The sequence below is a fragment of the Suncus etruscus genome, chromosome 4 (genome assembly GCF_024139225.1).
Source record: "Suncus etruscus isolate mSunEtr1 chromosome 4, mSunEtr1.pri.cur, whole genome shotgun sequence".
In the NCBI taxonomy this organism is placed as follows: domain Eukaryota; kingdom Metazoa; phylum Chordata; class Mammalia; order Eulipotyphla; family Soricidae; genus Suncus; species Suncus etruscus.
This window is the reverse complement of record NC_064851.1, coordinates 14,835,793-14,859,637: the sequence shown is the minus strand read 5'-3', so window position 1 is coordinate 14,859,637 and position 23,845 is coordinate 14,835,793. Positions and strand designations below refer to the sequence as shown.

Genomic DNA, 23,845 nt, shown 5'->3' with positions numbered 1-23,845 from the left:
GGCCTCGAAGGCCACTGGGATAAGAGTACCTATGGGATGGCCAGAAAAGCTCTCCACGGTGGCTTCCCATGACTGTCACTCCCACCCACTTCACATCCTGGTCTGACAGAGACCCCCTCCTCGCCTCAATGTCCCTCATCTCGCTCCCTCTCAATACACACTTGGCTTCTCCAGCAGTGGGAACAAAGTGCCAAATCGGCTTGGAGAAGGGTGAACTTTTGATTTTGCTTGGAGAAGCTTTTTGCTTGCTTTTGGTTACACCCCCAGCCATACTCAGGTGTTGCCCAGGGGACCATATGGGATGCTGAGGTTCAAACTCAGTCAGGTTGGCCATGTTCAAGGCAAAGCCCTACGAACTGTACTGGGCTGCAACGCCAGCTTTGTAGCTTGTCTCCCAGCACACCACAAAGGACACAAGGGTAGCCATTGTACCTTTTATTCACATCGTGTTTTGGCATTTTCCAGGAGGAGGACAGGGAAGAGACAGGGTGAGGAAAGACAGGCAGGGGATGTGGGGAATGTTCCCCCATTTCCCTCCTATCCCACCTTGCCCATCCACACAGGAAGGAAACACAAAAAGGGAGGCACAAAGCCCCATCCTGTGGAAGAGGCGCACAAAGCTACACCCACACGCACACAGAAGCCCCACCCAGCAGGGGCGGCCGGAGGACAGAGAAATGGATAATGGTGTGTTTAGGGTGGGGAAAGCCATGAGATGTCCATGGATAGGTGGCCAGCCTGCTGCCCTCCCCGTGCCCTCCCCCCCAAAGTCTCTCAGTGCCCCTTTGCTTGCTTGGCCTTTCTCCTCTGGCCTCTAACTGCTGCAGGGGACAAAAAAGAAAAGGGGGACAGAGTAGTGGGGTGTGGGGCACTGAAGTCCATCCCCCGTGCCAGGTGATCTGCCCCTGGCCTCTGTGGTGAGGGGTCTGGGCAGGCTCTTAGCTGGCAACTCTCTGGTAGAAGTAGATGTAGCCCAGGTCCTTGGGCGGCTTCTCAGAAGCACACACTTTCTGGTCGTTGTAGATCACCCATCTGGGCAGGGGGAGAGGAAGGACAAGTTGGCCATCCCATAAGTCTCTTTAGCACCAACCCTGGGGGGACCCCACTGGTTTGGGGGAGGGGAAGACAGACTTCCCATATCCCCTGCCTGGGGTCCCCCCATCCCAGGGGTCGTTTGCTCTCCCCGTGCTTTTCAATCCCTGGGATCTATTCTTCCAGCCCACCATCCCAGGGAGGCAGGCCTCTCGGACTTTCTCTGGAAAAGGCCAGGCGGTGTGGCAGGTGGGCAGGCCAGCTGCTCGGCCATGACCACGTCAATCTTCTATGCCTGCCAGAACACAGCCTTGACCGGTACATACAAGAGAACATGTGGCCTCACATGAAAATGTTCCTGACTCCACCTCGGGCTTTTATGCAGTGCTGCTGTCTGCCCGGGGGTCTAGGCTCGACCACACTATCCTTTCTCATCTCCATAGCTCCCCTAGAGTGGGAAGGATCCCCCTCCTCACTCCTACCCAAACTCGTCCTCCCCCAGCCATAGAAATGACTTTGCATATGTGAGGCTCTTGGATCAGTACCTGGATCAGTATCGTTAGACAACTAGGGGGCCTGGCCTGGAGATAGTTCAGTGGTTAAGCACTTGCTCCAGGAGACCTAGCCTGGTTTAATCCCCCAGCGGCTAAAACGGTTCCCTTAAGTCTCATCAGGGGATCCTGGAGGTCAGTTATCATCAGCTCAGAGTACTACCAGGTGTGTTTAGGGGTCCTCCTTCTAAATCCCAACAACAACAACAAAAACCCAAAATCAAAACAAATGAATAAAAAACAAACCCCAAATTAGAGCAATATATGTAATGCACTTGCCTTCAAGTGACTGACCAGGGTTCAATCCTCACCACCTCATGGAGCCCTGGAGCACGGAACTAAGTAGCCCTCAGCCTGGCTGGTTGTGGCCCCTTCCCGAAATAATAAACCCAAACGGACACCACAATTATTTAAGAAAGCCGCCCCCCGCCACCCCTCACCTGCCATCCTTCTTGATGTGACAGACGTAGTGGCCACACATGGTGGAGGTGCCCATGTGACTGATGAAGGCAAAGAGCTGATACTCTAGGGGGGCAGAGGGAAGTGAGGCACCCTGGGGTGAGCAGCCCCAAGAAAGCTGAACAGTCCAACCAAGGAGGGTGTCAGGGCCCCAGGGGAATAAGGACAGGGCCAGGTTTCCATGGAAACCCCACCCCCACCCCACCGCTCTACTTGCAAAAGTCACAGCAATGGCATGCAAGCAGCTAAGCTTCCGGCTCCTCTGAGCCTCAGGAAGCCTCAGAGCTCTGGAAAGTGAGCCGAGCCGAGGCAGACCAGGGGACAGGCTGGCTCCATTCCCCATGGACACTCACTTCCAGAGCCATCCCGGACCTTGGGCCCCACTGGCACAGACTCTGAGATGGAATCAGCGGCCGAGCGACCCTCGGAGATGTCCATGGCGGCTTCAGCGTCCAGGTCATCAATGTGACTGAAGATCCAGTCCACAGCCCGTTCTAAACTGTTATTCTTGGGGAGGAGGGGAGAGTGCCTTTCCCACCGAGTTTGGAGGCCAGAGAAGCAGCAGGGAAGATCTCAGTCCCTGTATCCAGCCACCCAAGGAAGTTGGCCATGGCATGCCATACCTCACTCACATTGGCTCAAGATAGGGGGACCTCATGTCTTCCCCACAGTCTCCCCCAGGCCCCTGGTGTCTCATGAGGACAGTTCCTACCGTGGCCCGCAGTGCTTTAAGGGCCTGGTCCCGGGAGAAGCCCATGGAGACGATGGTGGTCACACAGTCTTCAGGCGGGGGTTCGGCCGCGGCGCTTGTGGAACCAGGCCCGCTGAAGCCGGGTAGGATGAAGACATTGGCAAAATCTGCAGATGTGAAACGGTTCAAATATTGGGGACTGGGAGGTAGGATGGGAAGGGTGACCCTAGTCAGCCCTGTGAGCAGGCCCCCTGCCTACCTGGATCGTCTATGTGAGACATGACCCAGTTCATGGCAGCCTCGACACCGCTGTTGCCTGTGTAGTACACGGCTTTGCGGCAGGCGTCCATGGGGAAGCCCATCTCGACCAGTTGGATGATGACAGACTCGTCCAGCATGGGTGCTGCAGTAGGAGAAAGGGGGGGGCACTGGGATCTGACTCCCCAGGCAGTGGTCTGCTCCTCCCGCTGCCCCACCACTGCCCACTTCATGCATTTTTCTTCCATGGCCTGGTGTCTTCTCCTTCAGATCGAAAACAAAACAAGATAATGGGGGTTTCTGTCCTGAAAGCACAAAACTGAGGCAAGAGAGGCCCCCAGATCCCCGTCCTTGCCCATCCCCACAGGACGGGGCCACACTGTGGGACTGGGAGAGAGAGATGTCCTGAGCATTTCCTTGCAGAGCCAACACTATTGCACATGAGAAGGTGGCCAGAGGGTCGCTAGCCAGTGGCTATATCCATCACAGGAGGGCAGAGGAAGATTGAGAGGGAGAACAGGAGAAACACAAAGGACAGGGCGAGGTGAGGTGGGGCAACAGGAGTGAGGGAGGGCGGCAGGCAGAGAAGACCCCAGCAGCAAGGGAGAGAGGCAGGCAGGCAGGCAGAAGAGTCACTAACATGTCGGAGAGGAGAAGTGAGGGGAGCAGAAGGAGTCTTCGTCTTCGTTGCCATAGAAACCAAGGCTACCTTTGGGCTCGTCCGGAGTGACCAGCGGGGGGGCAATGTCAGGCAGCTCCTCCTCTCCGGGCTGCAGCCCTGTACCCCTCAACTGGGAAATGTCTAACTCCTCTGGCATCTCAATGGACACATCTAAAATGGGAAGGGTAGGAACAGGGTCAATGTGACAGCTCCTGGAAATAGCACGCTCATCAATCCCTGGTATTGTGGCCGACGCTGTTGGGGAGACAGAGCTGCTCCAGGCAGGGTTGTCCTGGTTTAAGCGGTGCACCAAGTGATCACACTGATCAGCATTCTGTGGTGAGGAGCGGAGCCGTGGCCGAGGGCTGGGGAGACAAGTAGGTGGCAGAGCAAATGGCCAGCAGCACTAAAGCCCTGACTCTGAATCAGATACCACAAGGCACCTTGAGTATTACCAGGGTGGACACCATAAATAAAAACAAAACAAAACAAAAAGACAGGTTTTGGCAGAGGGGCCGTGGCTGGAGAGACAGCAGAGTGGGTAAGGCACTGCCTTGTATGTAGATCTGATCCCTTCACCATTTAGAACCACCAGGGGTGATCCCAGAGGCAGGGATCTCAAACTCAATTTACCTGGGGGCCGCAGGAGGCAAAGTCATGGTGACCCTTGAGTGCAAAGTCAGTAGTAAGACTTGAACATTGGGGCCCGGAGAGATAGCACGTCGGCGTTTGCCTTGCAAGCAGCCAATCCAGGATCAAAGGTGGTTGGTTCAAATCCCGGTGTCCCATATGGTCCCCCGTGCCTGCCAGGAGCTATTTCTGAGCAGACAGCCAGGAGGAACCCCTGAGCACTGCCGGGTGTGGCTCAAAAACCAAAAAAATAAAAAGACTTGAACATTGGAGGGTGTGACCCAAACAACTAAAACAAAACAAAACAAAAAAAGATTCCTTATACATGGCCACAAAATGTTGTACTGAGGGCCACGAGTTTGAGACCCCTGGATAGAGTAAGCCCCAAATGAGCACCATTGGGTGTGACCAAATTAAAATAAGGGGCTGGCTGGAGTGATAGCACAGTGGTAGGGCATTTGCCTTGCTAGTGGCCAACACAGGACGGACCCCGGCTCGATTCCCGGCATCTCACATGGTTCCCAGAGCCTTCCAGAGGCAATTTCTTTTTTTTTTTTTTTTTTTTTTGTGGTTTTTGGGTCACACCCGGCAGTGCTCAGGGGTTATTCCTGGCTCCAGGCTCAGAAATTGCTCCTGGCAGGCACGGGAGGACCATATATGGGACGCCGGGATTCGAACCGATGACCTCCTGCATGAGAGGCAAACGCCTTACCTCCATGCTATCTCTCCGGCCCCCAGAGGCAATTTCTAAGCACAGAGCCAAGAGTAACCAAAGCGCCATCAGGTGTGATACAAAAACAAAACAAAAAAATTAAAATAAAGAAGACAGGGCCAGATAACAGAGGAGTTAAGGCACTTGCCTTGCCTGTGGGTCAGCTGACCCATTCTGATGCCCAGCACCATGTGGTCCCTCCCCCAAGTACTCCCAGACTCAGGCCCAAACACCTCCACACCATCACCAAAGAGAGGAAAATTTATACAACAAAGCAAAACTGTGGACCTAAGAGTCAGAATAGCTGGCTTCTCATCTTAGAGTTGCCACAAATCAGCAACTGAGGGGCTAACGTGATAGTACAGTAGGTATGGCACTTGCCTTGCATCTGACCAACCTGGATTCATCCCTGCATCCCATATGGTCTCCAGAGCACAGAGTCAGGAATAAGCCCTGAGTACAGCTAGATGTGACCCAAAACCAAATAAAAATAAAACAGCACTTGACACAAGGTCTCCCAGTCTGACAAAAACTATAATTCTGTGGGTCTCAACTTAGCTAGTAATCAAATGGCTGTGACCCCAAAGTCAAAATCAACTCAGCTAGAAACAAAAGTGGGGCTGGGAGCCGGAGAGACAGCATGGAGGGAGGGTATTTGCCTTGCATGCAGAAGGATGGTGGTTCGAAACCCGGCATCCCATATGGTCCCCCAAGCCTGCCAGGAGCAATTCTGAGTGTAAAGCCAGGAGTAACCCCTGAGCGCTGCCAGGTGTGACCCAAAAAACCAAAAAAATAAAAAACAAACAAACAAAAAGACTGGGGCTGAATATCTGAGGCCAGAGTGACTGTACAGCAGATAGGATATTTGCCTTACACAGAGCTGATCTGGCATCTATCTCCAGTCTCCCAAAGCACTGCCAGGAATAATTCCTGAGTGTAGAGCCAGGAGAAAGCCCTGAGTGCTGCTGGGGATGGTCCAAAATCACAAAAATTGGGTCAGAGAGACAGTACAGCAGGTTGGGTATTAGCCTTGCACTCGACCAACCCAGCAGCCCATATGGTCCTGAGCTCTGCCAGAAGTGATTCCTTAGTACAGAGCCAGGAGAAAGTCCTGAGCACTGCCAGGTGTAGCCTTAAAACCACCAACCAACAACAACAACAACAAAAAATCATTTTTGATTAGATTCCAAATACAAAATCAAATAAACCTCAAAATTTGGAGTCGGGACTTTTCATGCCAGCAACATTTTAAAATGTCTTAGGAAGGGACCAGAGAGATAGCATGGAGGGAGGGCATTTGTCTTGCATGCAGAAGGACAGTGGTTCGAATCCCGGCATCCTCTAGCCTGCCAAGAGCGATTTCTGAGCCAGGAGTAACCCCTGAGCGCTGCCGGGCGTGACCATCCCCCCCCCAAAAAAATGTCTAAGGAACAGTTTTCTTCCTTCAGAGCAAAGTTTGAAAGACACTACTACAGCACACGTGTATTAATTAATAAGGCCCCTTTAGGTTCTGATATTTTCTGTCATTTTCCCCTTCATCCCTTCTCTTGTCCCCACATCATTACCCAATTTCTTGGGTACCCAGTCTAAGCCGAAGGTGAACTTCTTGATCTGGATGACCAGGTAGTCAGGGAATGAGGCAAATCGTGTGGTCCTGGGGAAAGAGAGAGAATGTCCTGGAACCCAGAGCACCTGAACTTCTCCTCTCCCTGAAATGCCCACAGTAGGCTCAGGCTCCTGGGGCAGACTCCAATGCCCCAAAACTGCTCCCTGCTGCCTTGCCGGGGTAAGGCTTGGTTTAAACAGGCAGAGGGCTGATATCTCTCAAGACAAAAATGTTTATTCAAGGGGTAAGAGCGACAGTACAGCAAGGAGGGTGTTTAGCTTTCACATGGATGACTTGAGTTTGATCTCCATCCAATATGATTCCCCAGAGCACCGCCAGGAGTGATTACTGAGCGCAGAGCCAGGAGTAACCCCTTAGCACTGTTGGGTATGGCCCAAAAACAAACAAAAAAAACTAACCAAGAAACAAAATACTCCTTCAAATCTCCACCTCATGCCAACAACACAGTGAAGCAAAACAAAGGTCATTTACTAGAAATCCAAGTTGCATCCACAACTGCCACTAGGTGCTGGGCTCTGCTGAAGGGGCTGGCAGTGTCCTGGGCCATGAGAGGAGAGGGAAAAGGAGAGGCAGGCCAAGGTACCCACAAGTCATGGGGGAAGATTCCTGTTAAGGCTGCCAGTTCCCCCAGGGCTGATTACCCCTCAGAGCATCCCGTTCCCTCCCAACCCCCAAAGAGCAGAGTGGAAAAGGGACAGGAGGCAGAGTGGACGGTGCTGCGGGGCTTAGACGAGGGAGACTTACTTGACAGCTACAGACTTGGCCTGCAGGGCCGTGCTCCAGAAGTCGTCCACCTGCTCCGGGGCCCCGTAGGCCTCCAGGCAGGAGCTGAAGGGCACCTGGGCCCGAACCAGTTCTGGCAGTGGCAGCTTCTCCTCTTCAGCTAGTCGCTTCTTCTCCTCATATTCCAGAAGCTCCTCTAATGACAGAATGGGTTGGTGAAGCCTTCTCTGCCTGACTGGCTCACTCCATCCACTCGTTTTTTTTTTTTGTTATTGTTTTTGGGCCACACCCGGGCACGCAGGGTTTACTCCTGGCTCTGTGCTCAGAAGTCACTTCTGGCAGGCTTGGGTGACCACATGGGACGTGGGGTCCATTCCTGGTTTCATCCTGGGTCAGTAGCATGCAAGGCAAACACCCTACCACTGTGCTATCACTACAGCCCCTTCATCCACTCCTTGAAGTACCCCAAACCCAGCTGCCACACGTCTCTGTGATCTGGGGCTAACAGCTACACACAGGCCAATCCCACCTACCCCGACACCCCCTTTCAAACTCTGAAGGGGGCGAAAAGCATATACGAGCTCGGCTCCCAAAAGGAGCCCCTACAATCTTCATAGACCACACCCAAGGACCTGCCTACCTTAATTTTGATCGTTCTTGGGGGCCACACCTGGAGGTCTTCAGGGGTTACTTTATTCTCTAAGCCCAGGAAACATTCTAGGATGGCTCAAGGGACCATATGGGGTGTTGGTGATCAAACAAAGTCAGCCACGTGTAAGGCAAGTGCCCTGGCCATAAACTATCACCCCAGCCCCTGCGTACCTTTATTTTTTTGTTTATGCCACACCTGCCTGTGCTCAGAGGTTTCTCCTGGCTCTGCACTCAGGGCAAACTCGTAGCAGTGCTCAGGATACCATATGGGATGCTGGGGACTGAACTGGGTCAGCTGAGTACTGAGTACAAGGTAAGTGCCCTATCCGCAGTACTGCCACGCCAGTGGTTGCCTACCTTTATTAAGGGCAGCATCCATGGGGACGGGAAGCTGCATGATGTAGTCGACCCGCTGCGTGTACTTCACCTTCTCGGTGGCCAGGCACTTGATCTTCTCCTCCACCAAGAAGCGGAACACTTCGTTTGGGTTTTCAGAACTCCGGCAATTCCTCTATGGGAAAGAGATGGGTAGGGAGGTCTGGGCAGCCACGAAACAGAATGGGGTTCTAGAAGGATCACTTGAGGCATGTCAGGGAGAAAAGTGGCCGAGACCATCACTAAGGCGCACGGGGATCACAGAGAAACTTTCTTCTTTGCCTTTTCTTTGGTTTTGGGGCTGCACTCAGTGGTACTCAGAGGTTACTAATGGCTCTGCACTCAGAGGACCATAAGGGATACTGGGGAAGGGGTTTGTCAAATCTGGGTCAGCCACATACAATGCAAGCATCTTCTGAATCTATCTCTTCCCAAATTAGGCCCTATTGAGCATTGAGGGGTGGGCAGGCATGTGATGGGTGAGCTTGTAATTTTGCTTTATTAAAAGCAAGCTTGGGGGGCCCGGAGATATAGCACAGTGGTGTTTGCCTTGCAAGCAGCCTATCCAGGACCTAAGGTGGTTGGTTCGAATCCCGGTGTCCCAAATGGTCCCCCGTGCCTGCCAGGAGCTATTTCTGAGCAGACAGCCAGGAGTAACCCCTGAGCATCGCCAGGTGTGGCCCAAAAACCAAAAAGTTAAAAAAAAAAAAAAGCAAGCTTGGGGGGGAGGGCAGAGCGATAGCATAGCAGGTAGGGCATTTGCCTTGCATGCAATAGGCCCAAGTTCAATCCCGCGCACCCCCTATGTTCCCGAGCCTGCCAGAAGTAATTTCTTTCTTCCTTCCTTTTTTTTTTTTTTTTTTGGTTTTTGGGCCACACCCGGTAACGCTCAGGGGTTACTCCTGGCTATGTGCTCAGAAGTTGCTCCTGGCTTGGAGGACCATATGGGACACCGGGGGATCGAACCACCGTCCGTCCAAGGCTAGCGCAGGCAAGGCAGGCACCTTACCTCTAGCGCCACCGCCCGGCCCCCTCCTTCCTTTTTTTTTAATTGGGTCACACCCAGCTGTGCTCAGGGTTTACTCCTAGTTCTGTGCTCAGAAGTAGCTCCTAGCAGGCTTGGGGAACCATATGGGATGCCGGGATTTGAACCAGGGTCGTCCTGTGTTGGCTGTGTGCAAGGCAAACACCCTATTCTGTGCTATCGCTCAGGCCCCCAGTCATAATTTCTGAGCGCAGAGCCAAGAGTAACACCTGAGTGCCACCAGATGCAGTCCCAAAATAAAAACAAATGAACAACAAAAAAAGAGCGGGCCGGGCGGTGGCGCTGGAGGTAAGGTGCCTGCCTTGCCTGCGCTAGCCTAGGACGGACCGTGGTTCGATCCCCTGGCGTCCCATATGGTCCCCCAAGAAGCCAGGAGCAACTTCTGAGCGCATAGCCAGGAGTAACCCCTGAGCCTCACAGGGTGTGGCCCAAAAACCAAAAAAAAAAAAAAAAGAGCGAAGTGTTGTTTTTCGGGGTTTTTTTTTTTGGGGGGGGGGGCACACCCAGCAGAACTTGGGTTACTCCTGGCTCTGTGCTCAGAAATCACTCCTGGCAGGCTCGAGGGACCATATGGGATGCCAGGAGCCACGTGCAAGGAAATGCCCTACTGCTGTGCTATCTCTCCAGCCCCCAAAATAACAAAGTTGGGAACTAAGATCATACAAGACCGACCAGGAATGATCCCTGAGGGCAGAGTTAGGAGTAAGCACGACTGGGTGTGTTTAAATCAAATAAAAACAAAGCAAAAGGACAAAAACACAACCAAAAAAGCCAGCACATTTGTTTGTATCATCTTTTGAGGTGTGTTGCCTTCATCACACCAGAGCCAGTCAAAGGGAAGATTTTGGCTGATCTTTAGATCAGCTACACAATGAAGACTCGGGCCCTGGGGAACCTCAGAACACAGGGTAGAACTAGGGAGGAGCTGACAGCTTCAAGAAGGGGCCTGTGCTCCCTCTGCTCCCCTCCAGCCCTTACCTCCACCATGTTGATGAGGTGAAGGAAGAACTCCTGGGCATCCTGCTGCCGATTGGTGGAGAACTCGGGATGCCCCTTACCAATGAGCGCCTTGAACATTCGAGGGGCAATGCCATCTTGAACTTCCTAGGCAGGGTCGGGACAGGGACTTGGCTGAGCCTCCAGAGGTTAGCAAGTCTCTGAAATCATCTCCCAGTCCTCAGTTCCCCCTTCAATTCCAGAGCCCCACACTCACCTTCTGTTCTGGCGCCACCTCCCCATCGCCTGACTTTGGTGCTGGCTTGGAATACTCCCCCGAGAGAAGACCGTGGCCCAGCTTGGCCCTGCATGGAAATCCAGACCACTGAGCCCTAGCAGCCAGTGACTATATCGTGTACACTGCCCCCACCCAGGGCCCATCTCAGACAGGAGAAGTTTCAATGCCACATGAACCAAACGTGAGGCAGACAAGTAGCTGAGAGCTGTGAAGTGCCCGGCTACATACACCTGGGTGCTGAAGTCCTGTGTAGGATCCGTCGGGGCATTCTGGAAGATCTTCTCCAGCTTATCTACGTACCTAAGGGAAAGACAGTTGGAGAGTCTCTGGCCAGGGCTCTGAGGCAAAAGGTCAAGAAGACTCCAGGGCCAGAAAGTAGTACAGAGGGTAGGGTACTTGCCTTGCTGGCCCAGGTTCAATCTCCAGAACCCCACAGGGTCCCCCTGAGCACTGCCGGGAGTGATGACTGAGAGAAGAGTCAAGACTAAGTCCTGAGTACTGCTGGGTGTGGCCCCCAAACAAAAAACAAAGAGCCATTCACTTGGTTGTTTTTTTCTGGGTGGCTGTGGGGACCAACAACTTGTCATGCTCAGGGGACCATCTGGAGTACAGGGACTCAAACCTGGGTCAGATGTGTACAAGGCAAACAATTTTCCTGTTGTGCTATCATTCTGGCCCCAGAAAAGATTCAGCCACGACTCACTAAATAGGCGCCCTCCTGAGTGGGGAGGAGTTCTTGATGACTGCGAATCCACTAGTTATAATTTGTCCTCCCCTCCTTGCCCCAAAACTATGGAAGCATGCAGGGGACCCTGAGCTATACGGTCCCAGTCTTCTTCTCTAGAAAAGAGCCAGGAGAATGGAGAAGGGTTACTATGTCTGTCAGACAGTTCACCAACTCTTTTTATTTATTTATTTATTTTTGGTTTTTGGGTCACACCCGGCAGCGCTCAGAAATCGCCCCTGGAAGGCACAGCATATGGGATGCTGGGATTCGAACCACTATCCATCTGCATGAAAGGCAAACGCCTTACCTCCATGCTATCTCTCCGGCCCCAGTTCACCAACTCTTTTTTTTTTTTTTTTTGGTTTTTGGGCCACACCCGACGTTGCTCAGGGGTTACTCCTGGCTGTCTGCTCAGAAATAGCTCCTGGCAAGCCTGGGGGACCATATGGGACACCGGGATTCGAACCAACCACCTTTGGTCCTGGATCGGCTGTTTGCAAGGCAAACGCCGCTGTGCTATCTCTCCTGGCCCGCCAACTCTTAACGTCTCCCAACTAGACCTCGCTTATGCCAATGACTTGCCTTTCTACTCTAAGTGTCCCCAGCTTACCAACTTTCTCCTCTCCAATGCCAGCCATCCCTGTGAGGGGCTCACATGAGGTCCCTGGCCTCAAACACAGACCATCTGCTCACCTGAGTCGGCAGGAGGCCATGGCAAGCCCTAGATTTGGTGTTCTGCTCTGTGTGTGTATATGCTTAGTCAAGTAGGCAGGAGGCCACGGAAAGCCCTGGGATTTGCTGTTCTGCTCTGTGTGTGTCCATGTATGCTCACCCAAACAGGCAGGAGGCCACAGAAAGCCCTGGGATTTGGTGTTCAGCTGGTATGTGTGTGTATGTGTTTGAATGTAACCCAGGCTAAGTGAGCTCAGAGCTATTCTGAGACAGACACAGAGGTGCCAAGGGTGGCTAAGAGAGTGAACAGGGGCTAGGGAGTCATAGAGCCCAAGGGGCCAGCAGCGGGTACGAGCACCACTCACTTTCTCTGGAAATCAGGGATGCTGAAGAGAACTTGGACCACGGAGTTGAGGTAGCAGCTGTTTCCCAGGTTCCGGATGCCAGTATAGCCCGGCCCGAAGAGAGGCCGCAGGGGCCCACTGGACTCCTGGATCAGCTCCCACTCACCAATCCGCTGGTTCATATCGATCTCTAGTTCGGTCATCGTCTTGTCCGTCTGCATGGGAAGGGCCGTCTTAGGCAGACCTTTTATTTCTCAGCCCTACATTTCTTTTTTTTGGGGGGAGGGTTGCATACCCTATGGTACTTCAAGGGCTACTCCGGCTTCTGTGCTCAGAAGCAGTGCTGAAGGGCCTTATTTGGCACAGGGGATTGAACCGGGTTAACTATGTGCAAAGCAAGCACCTTTCTCTCTGGCTCTTGGCACTCATTTTATACATGGATCTCTCCTGGACTATAAAGTAGCAGTGCCCAAGGCGACTGCCCTCCCCGAAAGGGGTGCTGGAACAATCCAAGGGAGTGGTGGCAGCTTTCAGGATAGTGATGGGAAGGGAGGGGTTCCTGGTGATGCTCAGGGGACCATATGGGATGCCAGAGGTCAAACCAGGTAGACTACATGCATGGCAAGTACCCTACCTACTGTACTATCTCTCCAACCCCAACCGTTTTATTCCCTTAAATAAGGTAGATATCCAAGGCAAAGAGATACTACAGGTCTAGAGTGATACCTAGCTGAAAGCAAGAATTTGATGAACTGAGCTTTAACACAAGTTCGCTTCAGATTATCACAAACTTCCAGCAGGATGTTAGCAATTGTCCCAAAAGCCCAGAAACTGAGGTCTCTGTCTGAACTTCCTAGGAAGGGAATTAACAGGAGCCCTTCAACAGGAAGCACGGTGCCACCTGAAGCCCTGCCGGGTCACTCGCATAGTGGCATGTGAACATCTGGCAAGCACCCACCCTCTGCTCCAGGAACAGTCTGAGAGAGCGGCCCACACCTGTCTCCCTCTCTACGACCAGCGCTGAGCAGAGGCTACTCAGCATAGCCCACAAGAGCTAGTTCTAGAAAGTTCTTCAAAGGCAGTACACATTTCTCAGGCATGCTCTTAAGACATTTCTCTGAGCTGCGGGCCAGACTGAAGGGCCTCGCTCACAGGGCACAGGTATGTGGCTCACCTTCTGCATCTTCAGCATGTCGATGCCGAAGTGGGCCAGGTGCTCAGCCAGGTTGGGGTCCAGGACCATATCATCCTCGTCGTACGAGTACACGTCTGGGGCGAGAGGGAGGTGTGGAGTCAAGAGAAGGGCTCAGGCTTTGCTGGTCTCTCACCCCTGCCTTGAAGGACCTTGGGGGACTCTACAAGCTCCCTTGTGCCTCCCTTCTCAGACTGGCTGTTCAGGAAAGATGGGGCAACAAGGGAGAAAGGGTGAGGGTTGAAATCTACCTTGATTCTACCCCAGAGGACAGGCACAGGAGGAAGACAGATTTGTAAAGATCTGTATTTTTGCTTTTGGGTCACACCTGGCCATGCTCAGGAGCTAGTATTGGTTCTATACTTTGGAATCACACCTGAAGATTCCAGGGGACTAATATGGGTGTCAGGGATTAAACCTGGGTTGGCAAACTTTGGCCCCTATTTTAATTTTTTTTTCTTTTTTTTTTTTTTGGTTTTTGGGCCACACCCGTTTGACGCTCAGGGGTTACTCCTGGCTACGTGCTCAGAAATCGCCCCTGGCTTGGGGGGACCATATGGGACGCCGGGGGATCGAACCGCGGTCCTTCCTTGGCTAGCGCTTGCAAGGCAGACACCTTACCTCCAGCGCCACCTACCCGGCCCCCCCCTATTTTAATTTTTAATTTTTTGGGGAGGGGGCACATTTGGCTGTGCTCAGGGATTACTCTTTTGTTTGTTTGTTTGTTTGTTTTTGGGTCACACCCGTCAGTGCTCAGGGGTTACTCCTGGCTCTATGCTCAGATATTGCTCCTGACAGGCTCGGGGGACCATATGGGATGCCAGGATTCGAACCACCGTCCTTCTGCTTGCAAGGCAAACACTCTACCTCCATGCTATCCCTCTGGTCCCAGGGATTACTCTTGATGGTGCTCAGAGGACCATGTGGGGTGACAAATTGAACCCTAGTCAAAGGCAAGCACCATAGCAGCTGTACTATCTCTTCAGCCCCAGAAGATTCGATGTTGATCCCTGAACAGATGACGGCAATCTCCAGGATGAGAACAGGTGTAGAGGGGTGTGAGTGAGTGAGTGAGTGAGTGAGTGAGTGAGTGAGTGAGAGTGTGTGTGTGTGTGTGTGTGTGTGTGTGTGTGTGTAATAGAAGATTTAGGATTTAGTCCCAACTTTAATACTGAGTGAGTGAGTGAGTGAGTGAGTGAGTGTGTGTGTGTGTGTGTGTGTGTGTGTAATAGAAGATTTAGGATTTAGTCCCAACTTTAATACTGAGTGAGTGAGTGTGTGTGTGTGTGTGTGTGTAATAGAAGATTTAGGATTTAGTCCCAACATTAATACTGAGTGAGTGAGTGAGTGAGTGTGTGTGTGTAATAGAAGATTTAGGATTTAGTCCCAACTTTAATACTGAGTGAGTGTGTGTGTGTTTGTGTGTGTGTGTGTAATAGAAGATTTAGGATTTAGCCCCAACTTTAATACTGAGTGAGTGAGTGAGTGTGTGTGTGTAATAGATTTAGGATTTAGCCCCAACTTTAATACTGAGTGAGTGAGTGAGTGTGTGTGTGAGTGTGTGTGTGTGTGTGTGTGTGTGTAATAGAAGATTTAGGATTTAGCCCCAACTTTAATACTGAGTGAGTGAGTGAGTGTGTGTGTAATAGATTTAGGATTTAGCCCCAACTTTAATACTGAGTGAGTGAGTGAGTGTGTGTGTGAGTGTGTGTGTGTGTGTGTGTGTGTGTAATAGAAGATTTAGGATTTAGTCCCAACTTTAAGTGAGTGAGTGAGTGAGTGTGTGTGTGTGTGTGTGTGTGTAATAGAAGATTTAGGATTTAGCCCCAACTTTAATACTGAGTGAGTGAGTGAGTGAGTGTGTGTGTGTGTGTGTGTGTGTGTAATAAAAGATTTAGGATTTAGTCCCAACTTTAATACTGAGTGAGTGAGTGAGTGAGTGTGTGTGTGTGTAATAGAAGATTTAGGATTTAGTCCCAACTTTAATACTGAGTGAGTGAGTGAGTGTGTGTGTGTGTGTGTGTGTGTGTGTGTGTGTGTAATAGAAGATTTAGGATTTAGCCCCAACTTTAATACTGAGTGAGTGAGTGAGTGAGTGAGTGAGTGAGTGTGTGTATGTGTAATAGAAGATTTAGGATTTAGTCCCAACTTTAATACTGAGTGAGTGAGTGAGTGTGTGTGTGAGTGTGTGTGTGTGTAATAGAAGATTTAGGATTTAGTCCCAACTTTAATACTGAGTGAGTGAGTGAGTGTGTGTGTGTGTGTGTGTGTGTGTGTGTGTGTGTGTAATAGAAGATTTAGGATTTAGTCCCAACTTTAATACTGAGTGAGTGAGTGTGTGTGTGTGTGTGTGTGTGTGTGTGTGTAATAGAAGATTTAGGATTTAGTCCCAACTTTAATACTGAGTGAGTGAGTGAGTGTGTGTGTGTGTGTGTGTGTGTGTGTGTGTAATAGATTATTTAGGATTTAGTCCCAACTTTAATACTGAGTGAGTGTGTGTGTGTGTGTGTGTAATAGAAGATTTAGGATTTAGCCCCAACTTTAATACTGAGTGAGTGAGTGAGTGAGTGAGTGTGTGTGTGTGTGTGTGTGTGTGTGTGTAATAGAAGATTTAGGATTTAGTCCCAACTTTAATACTGAGTGAGTGAGTGAGTGAGTGAGTGTGTGTGTGTGTGTGTGTGTGTGTGTGTGTGTAATAGAAGATTTAGGATTTAGCCCCAACTTTAATACTGAGTGAGTGTGTGTGTGTGTGTGTGTGTGTGTGTGTGTGTAATAGAAGATTTAGGATTTAGTCCCAACTTTAATACTGAGTGAGTGAGTGAGTGTGTGTGTGTGTGTGTGTGTGTGTGTAACAGAAGATTTAGGATTTAGTCCCAACTTTTAATACTGAGTGAGTGAGTGTGTGTGTGTGTGTGTGTGTGTGTGTGTGTGTGTGTGTGTGTAATAGAAGATTTAGGATTTAGTCCCAACTTTAATACTGTCACTTCCTTTTTTTGGAAAGGAGGCCACACTCAACAGTGTCAAGAGCCACATGTAGTTATGGGGATTGAACCCAGGTCAGCCGCATGCAAGGCAAGCACCTTATCTACTGTACTCTCTCTAGTCCTTCCTATTGTCACTATTAATTTTACTCTTTTGTTTTTGAGCCACAGCCAACTGTGCTCAGGTCTTATTCCTGACTGTGTGCTCAGTGACCACTCTGGCAGGCTTGGGGGAATTTTATGAGTTGCAAGGGCTCAAACCAGGTTGGTCGAATGCAAGATAAGTGCCATACCTGCTGCACTATTGTTCCAGCCTGTATCACTTTTTTTAAAAGCATGTATCCAGAGCGGTGGCGCAAGCCGTAAGGCATCTGCCTTGCCCACGCTAGCCTAGAACGAACTGCAGTTCGACCCCCCAGCATCCCATATGGTCCCCCAAGCCAGGAGCAATTTCTGAGCGCATAGCCAAAAGTAACCTGAGCATCACCGGGTGTGGCCCCAAAACCAAAATAAATAAAAGCATGTATCCATTTATCATTACATATTTCTCATGAGCTAACGACTAACGGTTAAGACCCATTTTAGGATGCTCGTGACGGCAGTGGTTGGAGGAGGGAGGGAGGGGTGTTGATCTACCAGCTCCATCCGGGGTGATGGTGCCCAGCTTGACTGCCAGCGGGTAGCCTGTCTCCCGGTAATGATCTACGGCATGGTTATTGCCGCCACTGCCATCAAAGTAGCGACGGCCACAGAGGATGGAGCCATCTGTCAGGTTGAGCCACAGATTCTCCCTCATGTCACACCGGGAGCACTTCCAGCCACTGACAGAGAGAAAAGAAATCAGTAGTTGCAAAGTGCTCAGGGAGAGGCGAGGTGGAGCTGGGGGCCAGGCTCGTCCTCTTCCCCAGCTTTCTAGAAACCACCACCCAGGGCCTCTGTTCCTCTCCCCTAGAGTCCTTCCTTGTCTGGCCCAACCTAGGGAGGAGTAGGGCCTCACCAAGGAGGGATTCGAGCCGGGTTCTCCAGCTGCTTGAGATTGAAGGCGTGCTTGGACACCTGCCGCACTTCCCCTTCCCAGGCCTGGACCTCCTGCTTGCGGGAAGCTGAGTCAGCCGACAGCAGGGCCTCCACTGCACTGGTCACCTGGACGAAGGAGAGGGTCAGGAGGTATGCCCAGCCCCCGACACTACAGTTCTAGCCCTCTTAACAGGAGACATGGGGGGAATGGACGGGTGGGAAGGTGCCCCTACCCGATCTCTGACGAGGTCAGGCAGCCCCCCCAAACCATCCCGGGCAATCTCCAGGTAATCAGGCAAAATGACAATCTTCACGTCCTCATCAAACTCAAACTTCTCCTCAGTGAGGTCGAAGCCGCCTTCGACACCTGTGGAGAGAGAGAAGGCAGGGGAGTGGGGCCAGTATCCCCAGTAATGGCAATCCCTGTCCAGCCAGATCTCACTTGTCTCCTGCAGAGCTCTGGGGCCATGGATCAGGCCAATTCTTGAGAGAAACTCTTGAGCGCAGGGTGGAGCAGCTTGGGGAGAACAGGGAGTAGGGTGAGAAACAGGGGTGCTCACCGATAGCCAGCCGGGTGGGCTTCTTTCGTGGAGGGTCTCCAGTGCCTGTAGTAGGGTCCTCCTCTTTCTATGATAGGGTGTCAGGGATAGAAACAGCCATGAGCAGCAGGGAAGGAATGAACAGGGTGAACACAGAAGAGAAAGGAGAACCACCTGGGTGCAGTTTTGTCGGTCCCATGGGGCCCCTCTGGACAGTGCTCAGGGAGTTTTCCAGGACTGGGATCACACCCAAGGCCTCAGTCACGCAAGGCAGGTGCTGGACCCCTGGGCTGGAGCCACATCATCATGCCCCCACCCTGGAGAAAGGAGGTGCCAAATCTGAATGACACCGGGGCAAGGAAGCCCAGTGGAGATGAGATGGAGCCGATCAGGGAGGGTTCCAGGGGAAGGTGGCCAAAGTGGTGCTGTCCTACCGGACGCCGGGTCCGCCGGAGGTGCAGGTACACTCGCTGGCCTGTCTTGTTGAAATGTCGTTCCACATATTGTTTGCCGAAGCCCAGGAATGTGTTCATGCAGATGTAGAGGCCACCCTCTGACTCCTGCATGACAAGCGACAGGGGAGAAATCACAGGGGAGTTGAGGCCTGGTCCTGTGAAGAAACCAAGGCCCAAGCCCACCACAGCTGGCATGCAGAGGGAGGTTCTCTTTCCAGGACCCTGTGGCTGGTGGCAACTTGGTGCTTTGCCTTTTAGGGCTTGGCTCTCTGCAGCTGAAATTAGCCAACAAGAGCAATTTATCTGTCAATCCCCACTTGGCTCCTTCTTTGGGCTTTAAAGCCCTCAGTGAATTGTGGAAAGCTTCCTTGAACATTTCCTCCTGAACTGAAGAGATCCAGAGAGTAGACAGGGTTCAAAGAGCTTGGACTTTGGTGCCAAAGAGGGCATCTGGAGAAAGGTCCTTTCTTGGGAAAGACTAACAAGTCAGACATAGATCTTCTGCCAGGTCCACAACTTGTCTGCGGGCCACAGAGAACCTACGAGACCCACGCACACCTGGCTAAGCAGGGGCGGAGGGGCCACGCTGAGTCTTCCCTACTCTTGATAAAGCGGGGCACCAAGAGAAGGATGCTTTATTCTGGGTTCACAGATAAACCTAGACTTTGTGACAGGAAGGGAGTCCAGCACTCTCCCCTCTAACCAATGACCATGGTGCCCACAGAAGTCCCATCGGCCTCCGGCCTCAAAGATAGCACTTTCCTAGAAGGATCAAGCAACGGTTGCTCAGCTGCTGAGCCAGTTAAAACACATGTAAGCCAGGGAGAAAGCAGCAGAGACAAGCATCCAGCCAAAATGTAGGCTGACGGGAAATGGGCTTCCCTTACAACGTGCAAGTTGGGGGAAGGAGAGATAATACAGTGGGCAGGGTGCTTCCTTGTATGCAGCTGACTTGAATTTAATCCTTCCAGCACCCCATATAGTCCCCTGAGCACTGCCAGGAGTAATTCCTGAAAGCCGAGTTAGAATAAGCCCTGAGCGTCACCAGGTATGACCCAAAACCAAAAAAATTGAGCAAATTAGGTCAGTGACAGAGTACTGCAGGGAAGGTTCCTGCCTTGCACACTGCTGACCCTGTTCAACCCCCGGCACCGCATATAATTCCCTGAGCATAATCAGGAGAAAGCCCTGAACATAGCTGAGTATAGCCCAAGGACACCATCTGAAGTAACCATCCCAATAATAAAATGAAATAAAGCAAGTAGGTCTACCAGCTTGTTGTAGTGGACAGAGCAATGGAGGACCTGGAGGAGAAAACTAGAGACCATAAGATTCTCCCCTTGACCGGCGAGGTGGCGTCAGAGACAAGGTGTCTGCCTTGCAAGCGCTAGCCAAGGAAAGGACCACGGTTCGATCCCCCGGCGTCCCATATGGTCCCCCCAAGCCAGGGGCAATTTCTGAGCGCATAGCCAGGAGTATCCCCTGAGCATCAAACGGGTGTGGCCCAAAAAAACAAAAAAAACAAAAACAAAAAAAAAAGAAAAACAAAACAAAAAAAATATTAAAAAAAAAAAAAAAAGATTCTCCCCTTGAAGCCAAGGCTTGGAGCAACAACAGGTTATCTTCTTCCTCTGGCCTCAAATTTTTTTCTGCTATGTTAGTAAAAATAGGGCATTGGGGAGGGGGCCAGAGTGATAGCACAGTAGTAGAGTGTTTACCTTGCACGCTGCCGACCCAGGGCAGACTTGGGTTCACTCTCTGGCATCCCGTAGGTCCCCTGAGCCTGCCAGGAGCGATTTCTGAGCAGAGAGCTAGGTGTAACTCGAGTGCCGCCGCCGGATGTGGCCCAAAAACCAAAAACATAAGGGCACTGGGGCCAGAGCAACAGTACAGTGGGTAAAGCGCATAATTTGTATGCTAACTTGAGTTTGATCCCCAGAACCTCTTACTGTCCCCCAAACCCGATAGGAGTGATCCTTGAGCACAGAGACAGGAGTAAGCCCTGAGCACTATTAGTGTGCCCCCTAAAACAAGAAAAAATAGAGCATTGGGGGGGTCTAGAGTGATAATTCAGCAGATAAGGCACTAGCTCTGATTCAATCCCTGGCACTTAATATGGTCCCCTGAGCCCCACCAGGAGGGATTTCTGTGCACAGAGTAGGAGTAAGCCCTAAACACCACTTAAAAAAAAAAAAAGGTCAGGGGCCAGAGAGATAGCGTAGTGGTAGGGCATTTGCTTTGCATGCAGCTAACCTGGAGGGACCTGGTTAGATTCCAGGCATCCCAAATGGTTGGTCCCCCAGCCTGACAAGGGAGATTTCTGAGTGCAGAGCCAGGAGTAACCCGAGCACCGCAGGGTGTGGCCCAAAAACCAATCAATCAATAATGTTTTAAAAAAAACAGTCATATTCTAAAGCAGCTCTTGGTCCCTTGGACTGCTCAGTACCAACCTTAAACAACATAGATTCCATCACTCATGAGCAAAGCACATGAACCCAATGGGAGAATCAAATATTCCAGAAGTTGGGTAGCAATGCAATTGGCAAGACCTCTAGACTTGGGAGGCAGAATGAAAAAGTGTACTGGATGACAAAAATCTTCTTGGGGTGTTATTTGGAAGGGGGCGGAAAAGTAGAGACGGAGAGAGATAGAGAGGGGAAAAGAGGGAGAAAGGGAGAGGGGAGAGAGGGAGAGGAGGAGGGAAGGACAGAGAGAAAGAGAGAGTGGGAGAGAGCGATAAAGGTGACCCACTGATTTCTAACATCTACTGAAATTAAGAAAAACCATTCCCGGGGCTGAAGTGACAGTACAGTGGGTAGGGGCGTTTGCCTTGCACAGGGCTGACCCAAGTTCGATCTCGTGCATCTCATATAGTTCCCAGAGCCTGCCAGGAACATTTCTGAGCGCAGAGTCAGGAGTAACCCCTGAGGGCTGCTGGGTGTGGCTCCAAAAACAAGAAAGGAATAGAAAAAAAGAAAAAAGAAAAATCCCTTCCCTCCTTAAGAGGGATGGTTTTATACCAAGCCAAGCACTGACTGGATCACCTGGAAGGCATGTGCAGTGGGGCTGGAAATAAAAGATGCTGGTGGCACGCACCTAGGGACTGACTGGGAGGCACCCTACACCATCCACCCCCTTCCAGCTCCAGCGGGGGCCAGACAAGCAAACTGTTCAGATGAGCCGCGCAGCCTGTCAGCAAACCACAAATCACAGCGACCATCCCGTGCTGGGCCTGAGCTCATGCTTGCTATAGTCAGCATTGGTCATGCCGGAACGCAGCCTTTCCACTCTGACTTGCAGTTTTGCAGGCCAAGAGCGGGTCTGGCTTGAATACCCCGGGCAGGGAGGGCGCGGCTGCAACCGAGGGCTGGGGAGTGGGGGCGGATCCCAACCAGGACAAGGCCCCCCTGGCCACTGGCGCTCTGCTCTGCTCGGGTCGGGCAGACCGGCAGACCGCATGCCTGGCTTAAGGGTGACACAGGAAAGGCAAGAGGTGCAGGAAGGAGGCACCGGGTGGAGCCCGCTGTGGGTGGTGGCTTTGTCTAAACAGTCAAGAGTGGGATGGAAAGGAGATGTGTGTGGGGGGGGGCCTTGGGATCCCCCAAGAAAGAAGCCATTTCTCTGGGGTGGGGGTGGAATACTTTACAATGGGATGCCCTCTCTTGCCTGCAAAAAGTGGGGTGGGGAGAAGAGATGAGGCTGAGACAACAGTGCACCCCAAAAGGAGAAACGACTAGTTTTTCCTCCTCTCCCAACCAAGGATCCACCAACCACCCCATCCCCTGTCCATTAAACCCTGGGTGGAGGCGTCTCTAGCTAGGCCTTTCTCTAGACCCTTCTAGACGACCAGGCGCCTAGGAACTGCAGACCCCACCCTCCATCCTGAACCCCGGCCCGGAACAGTGTGGGGGGTTGGGGTGGAGTAGGGGGTGGGGGGGTCGCCCCATCACTCCCACTCGCGCACTACAAAACCCAGAGAGCCACGCGCGACCAGCAAGACCAACTCCCGGGCCGCTTGGGGGATGTAGTTCGACCAGTCGCACTGAGCCGCTAGCCAAAGCGACCAAGCAAGGAGCGAGAGACTACAATCCCCACAATGCACTACGAGACGAGGAGACCGCGGCGGCTGCCGGGAGTGGTAGTCCTAAGACCGCGCCGGCTCATTCAAAGCCACAGCTGGGAGTCGCCTAAGAGACTACAAATCCCAGAATGCACCGCGGGAAGGCGGTAGTCCCGAGTCTTGCAGGCCCCGGCAGAATGACCAGGGAAGAGATGGCAGTCGTGCTCGGTTCGGGCGTGGGGCAGGGGCTTACCGGGGTGTCGAAGGAGAAGGCGCATTCGTCTTTGTGGACCCGGTCTCCGGCTTTAGGGACCCGAATCGTCGGTAATACTGACAGCAGCGCCTCCTCGCTCAGCTCCGCCATGACACCGGCAGCTGCTCCTCCACACACACACATACAACGGCTCCCACCGTTCCGAGTTGCCCCGCCCCCTGCGCTTCGTCGGCCAATGAGCGCGCTCCGTATGCGCATGCGCCGAAGGGAGGAGTCCGCGGGGACGGCAGTTGGTTTCCCAGGGCTCTGCCTTCTGCACTCTGTCTGCCCTGAACCAATCAAAAGCCCATCGCGGGCCATCGAAGCCTCGAAGAACCAATCCTGCCCTTCCAAGCCAGCGCGCATGGAGAGAAGAAGCAGGGGGCTGGGCCCAGAGTTTGGCCTCTAGGATTCTGGCCCCCCTTTCCAGTTTCTTAGGGTGATTTCTTTAGGGGGAGTAGATGCAAGAAGACTGTGATGGAAATCAATCAGTCCATTAATTCATCCCCTAAACTCTTCCTGAGGATTTGTCCGATGAAAGAAAAGGAAGAGGCATTATAGTCTTAGTGTTTGAAAAGGGTTGGAGAAGATTCTACGGGATTGAGAACTCCCAGAGCCAATCAGGATTGCTTTCCCCCACCTCCCAGTTTAAAAAAAAAAATCTTGAATCACTCTGACTCCAGTGGCGTAATCATTTTATTTTGAAATCGAAGGTGTCAAGGCTTACACTGGCACTTCAGAGCCACACGATGGGCAGCGGCCCAGCTGCATACAGAACAAAAATCCCTATGAAAGATTTTTGTGTTTTTTGTTTTAATTTTTTAAATTTTTTTTTTGGGTTTTGGGGCCACACCCTGTGATGCTCAGAAATCTGTGCTCAGAAATCGCTCCTGGCTTGGGGTGGGAACCCTATGGGGCAGCCGTGGGAATCGAACCGCGGTCCGTCCTAGTTGAAC

General features: G+C 51.9%; 1 protein-coding gene across 2 annotated transcripts; it reads right to left on the bottom strand.

Moving 5' to 3' along the window:
- Window positions 1-422: 422 nt before the first annotated feature.
- On the bottom strand, window positions 423-23,064 carry USP5 (ubiquitin specific peptidase 5). Of its 2 annotated transcripts, none has more exons than XM_049771971.1 (20): window positions 22,890-23,064; window positions 18,556-18,681; window positions 18,143-18,209; window positions 17,816-17,949; window positions 17,563-17,708; window positions 17,202-17,386; window positions 13,567-13,661; window positions 12,414-12,607; window positions 10,878-10,949; window positions 10,629-10,716; window positions 10,394-10,519; window positions 8,353-8,506; window positions 7,366-7,540; window positions 6,560-6,648; window positions 3,632-3,823; window positions 2,993-3,136; window positions 2,755-2,900; window positions 2,396-2,549; window positions 2,024-2,108; window positions 423-1,032 (listed from the first exon to the last, which is right to left on the bottom strand). In XM_049771971.1, exons 1-20 carry the CDS (start codon window positions 23,031-23,033, stop codon window positions 939-941), a joined length of 2,610 nt encoding a protein of 869 aa, XP_049627928.1. In that variant the 5' UTR covers window positions 23,034-23,064; the 3' UTR covers window positions 423-938. The 2 variants fall into 2 exon arrangements, with proteins under 2 accessions (XP_049627928.1, XP_049627929.1); XM_049771972.1 differs by having other exon boundaries at window positions 3,701-3,823.
- Window positions 23,065-23,845: the final 781 nt, after the last annotated feature.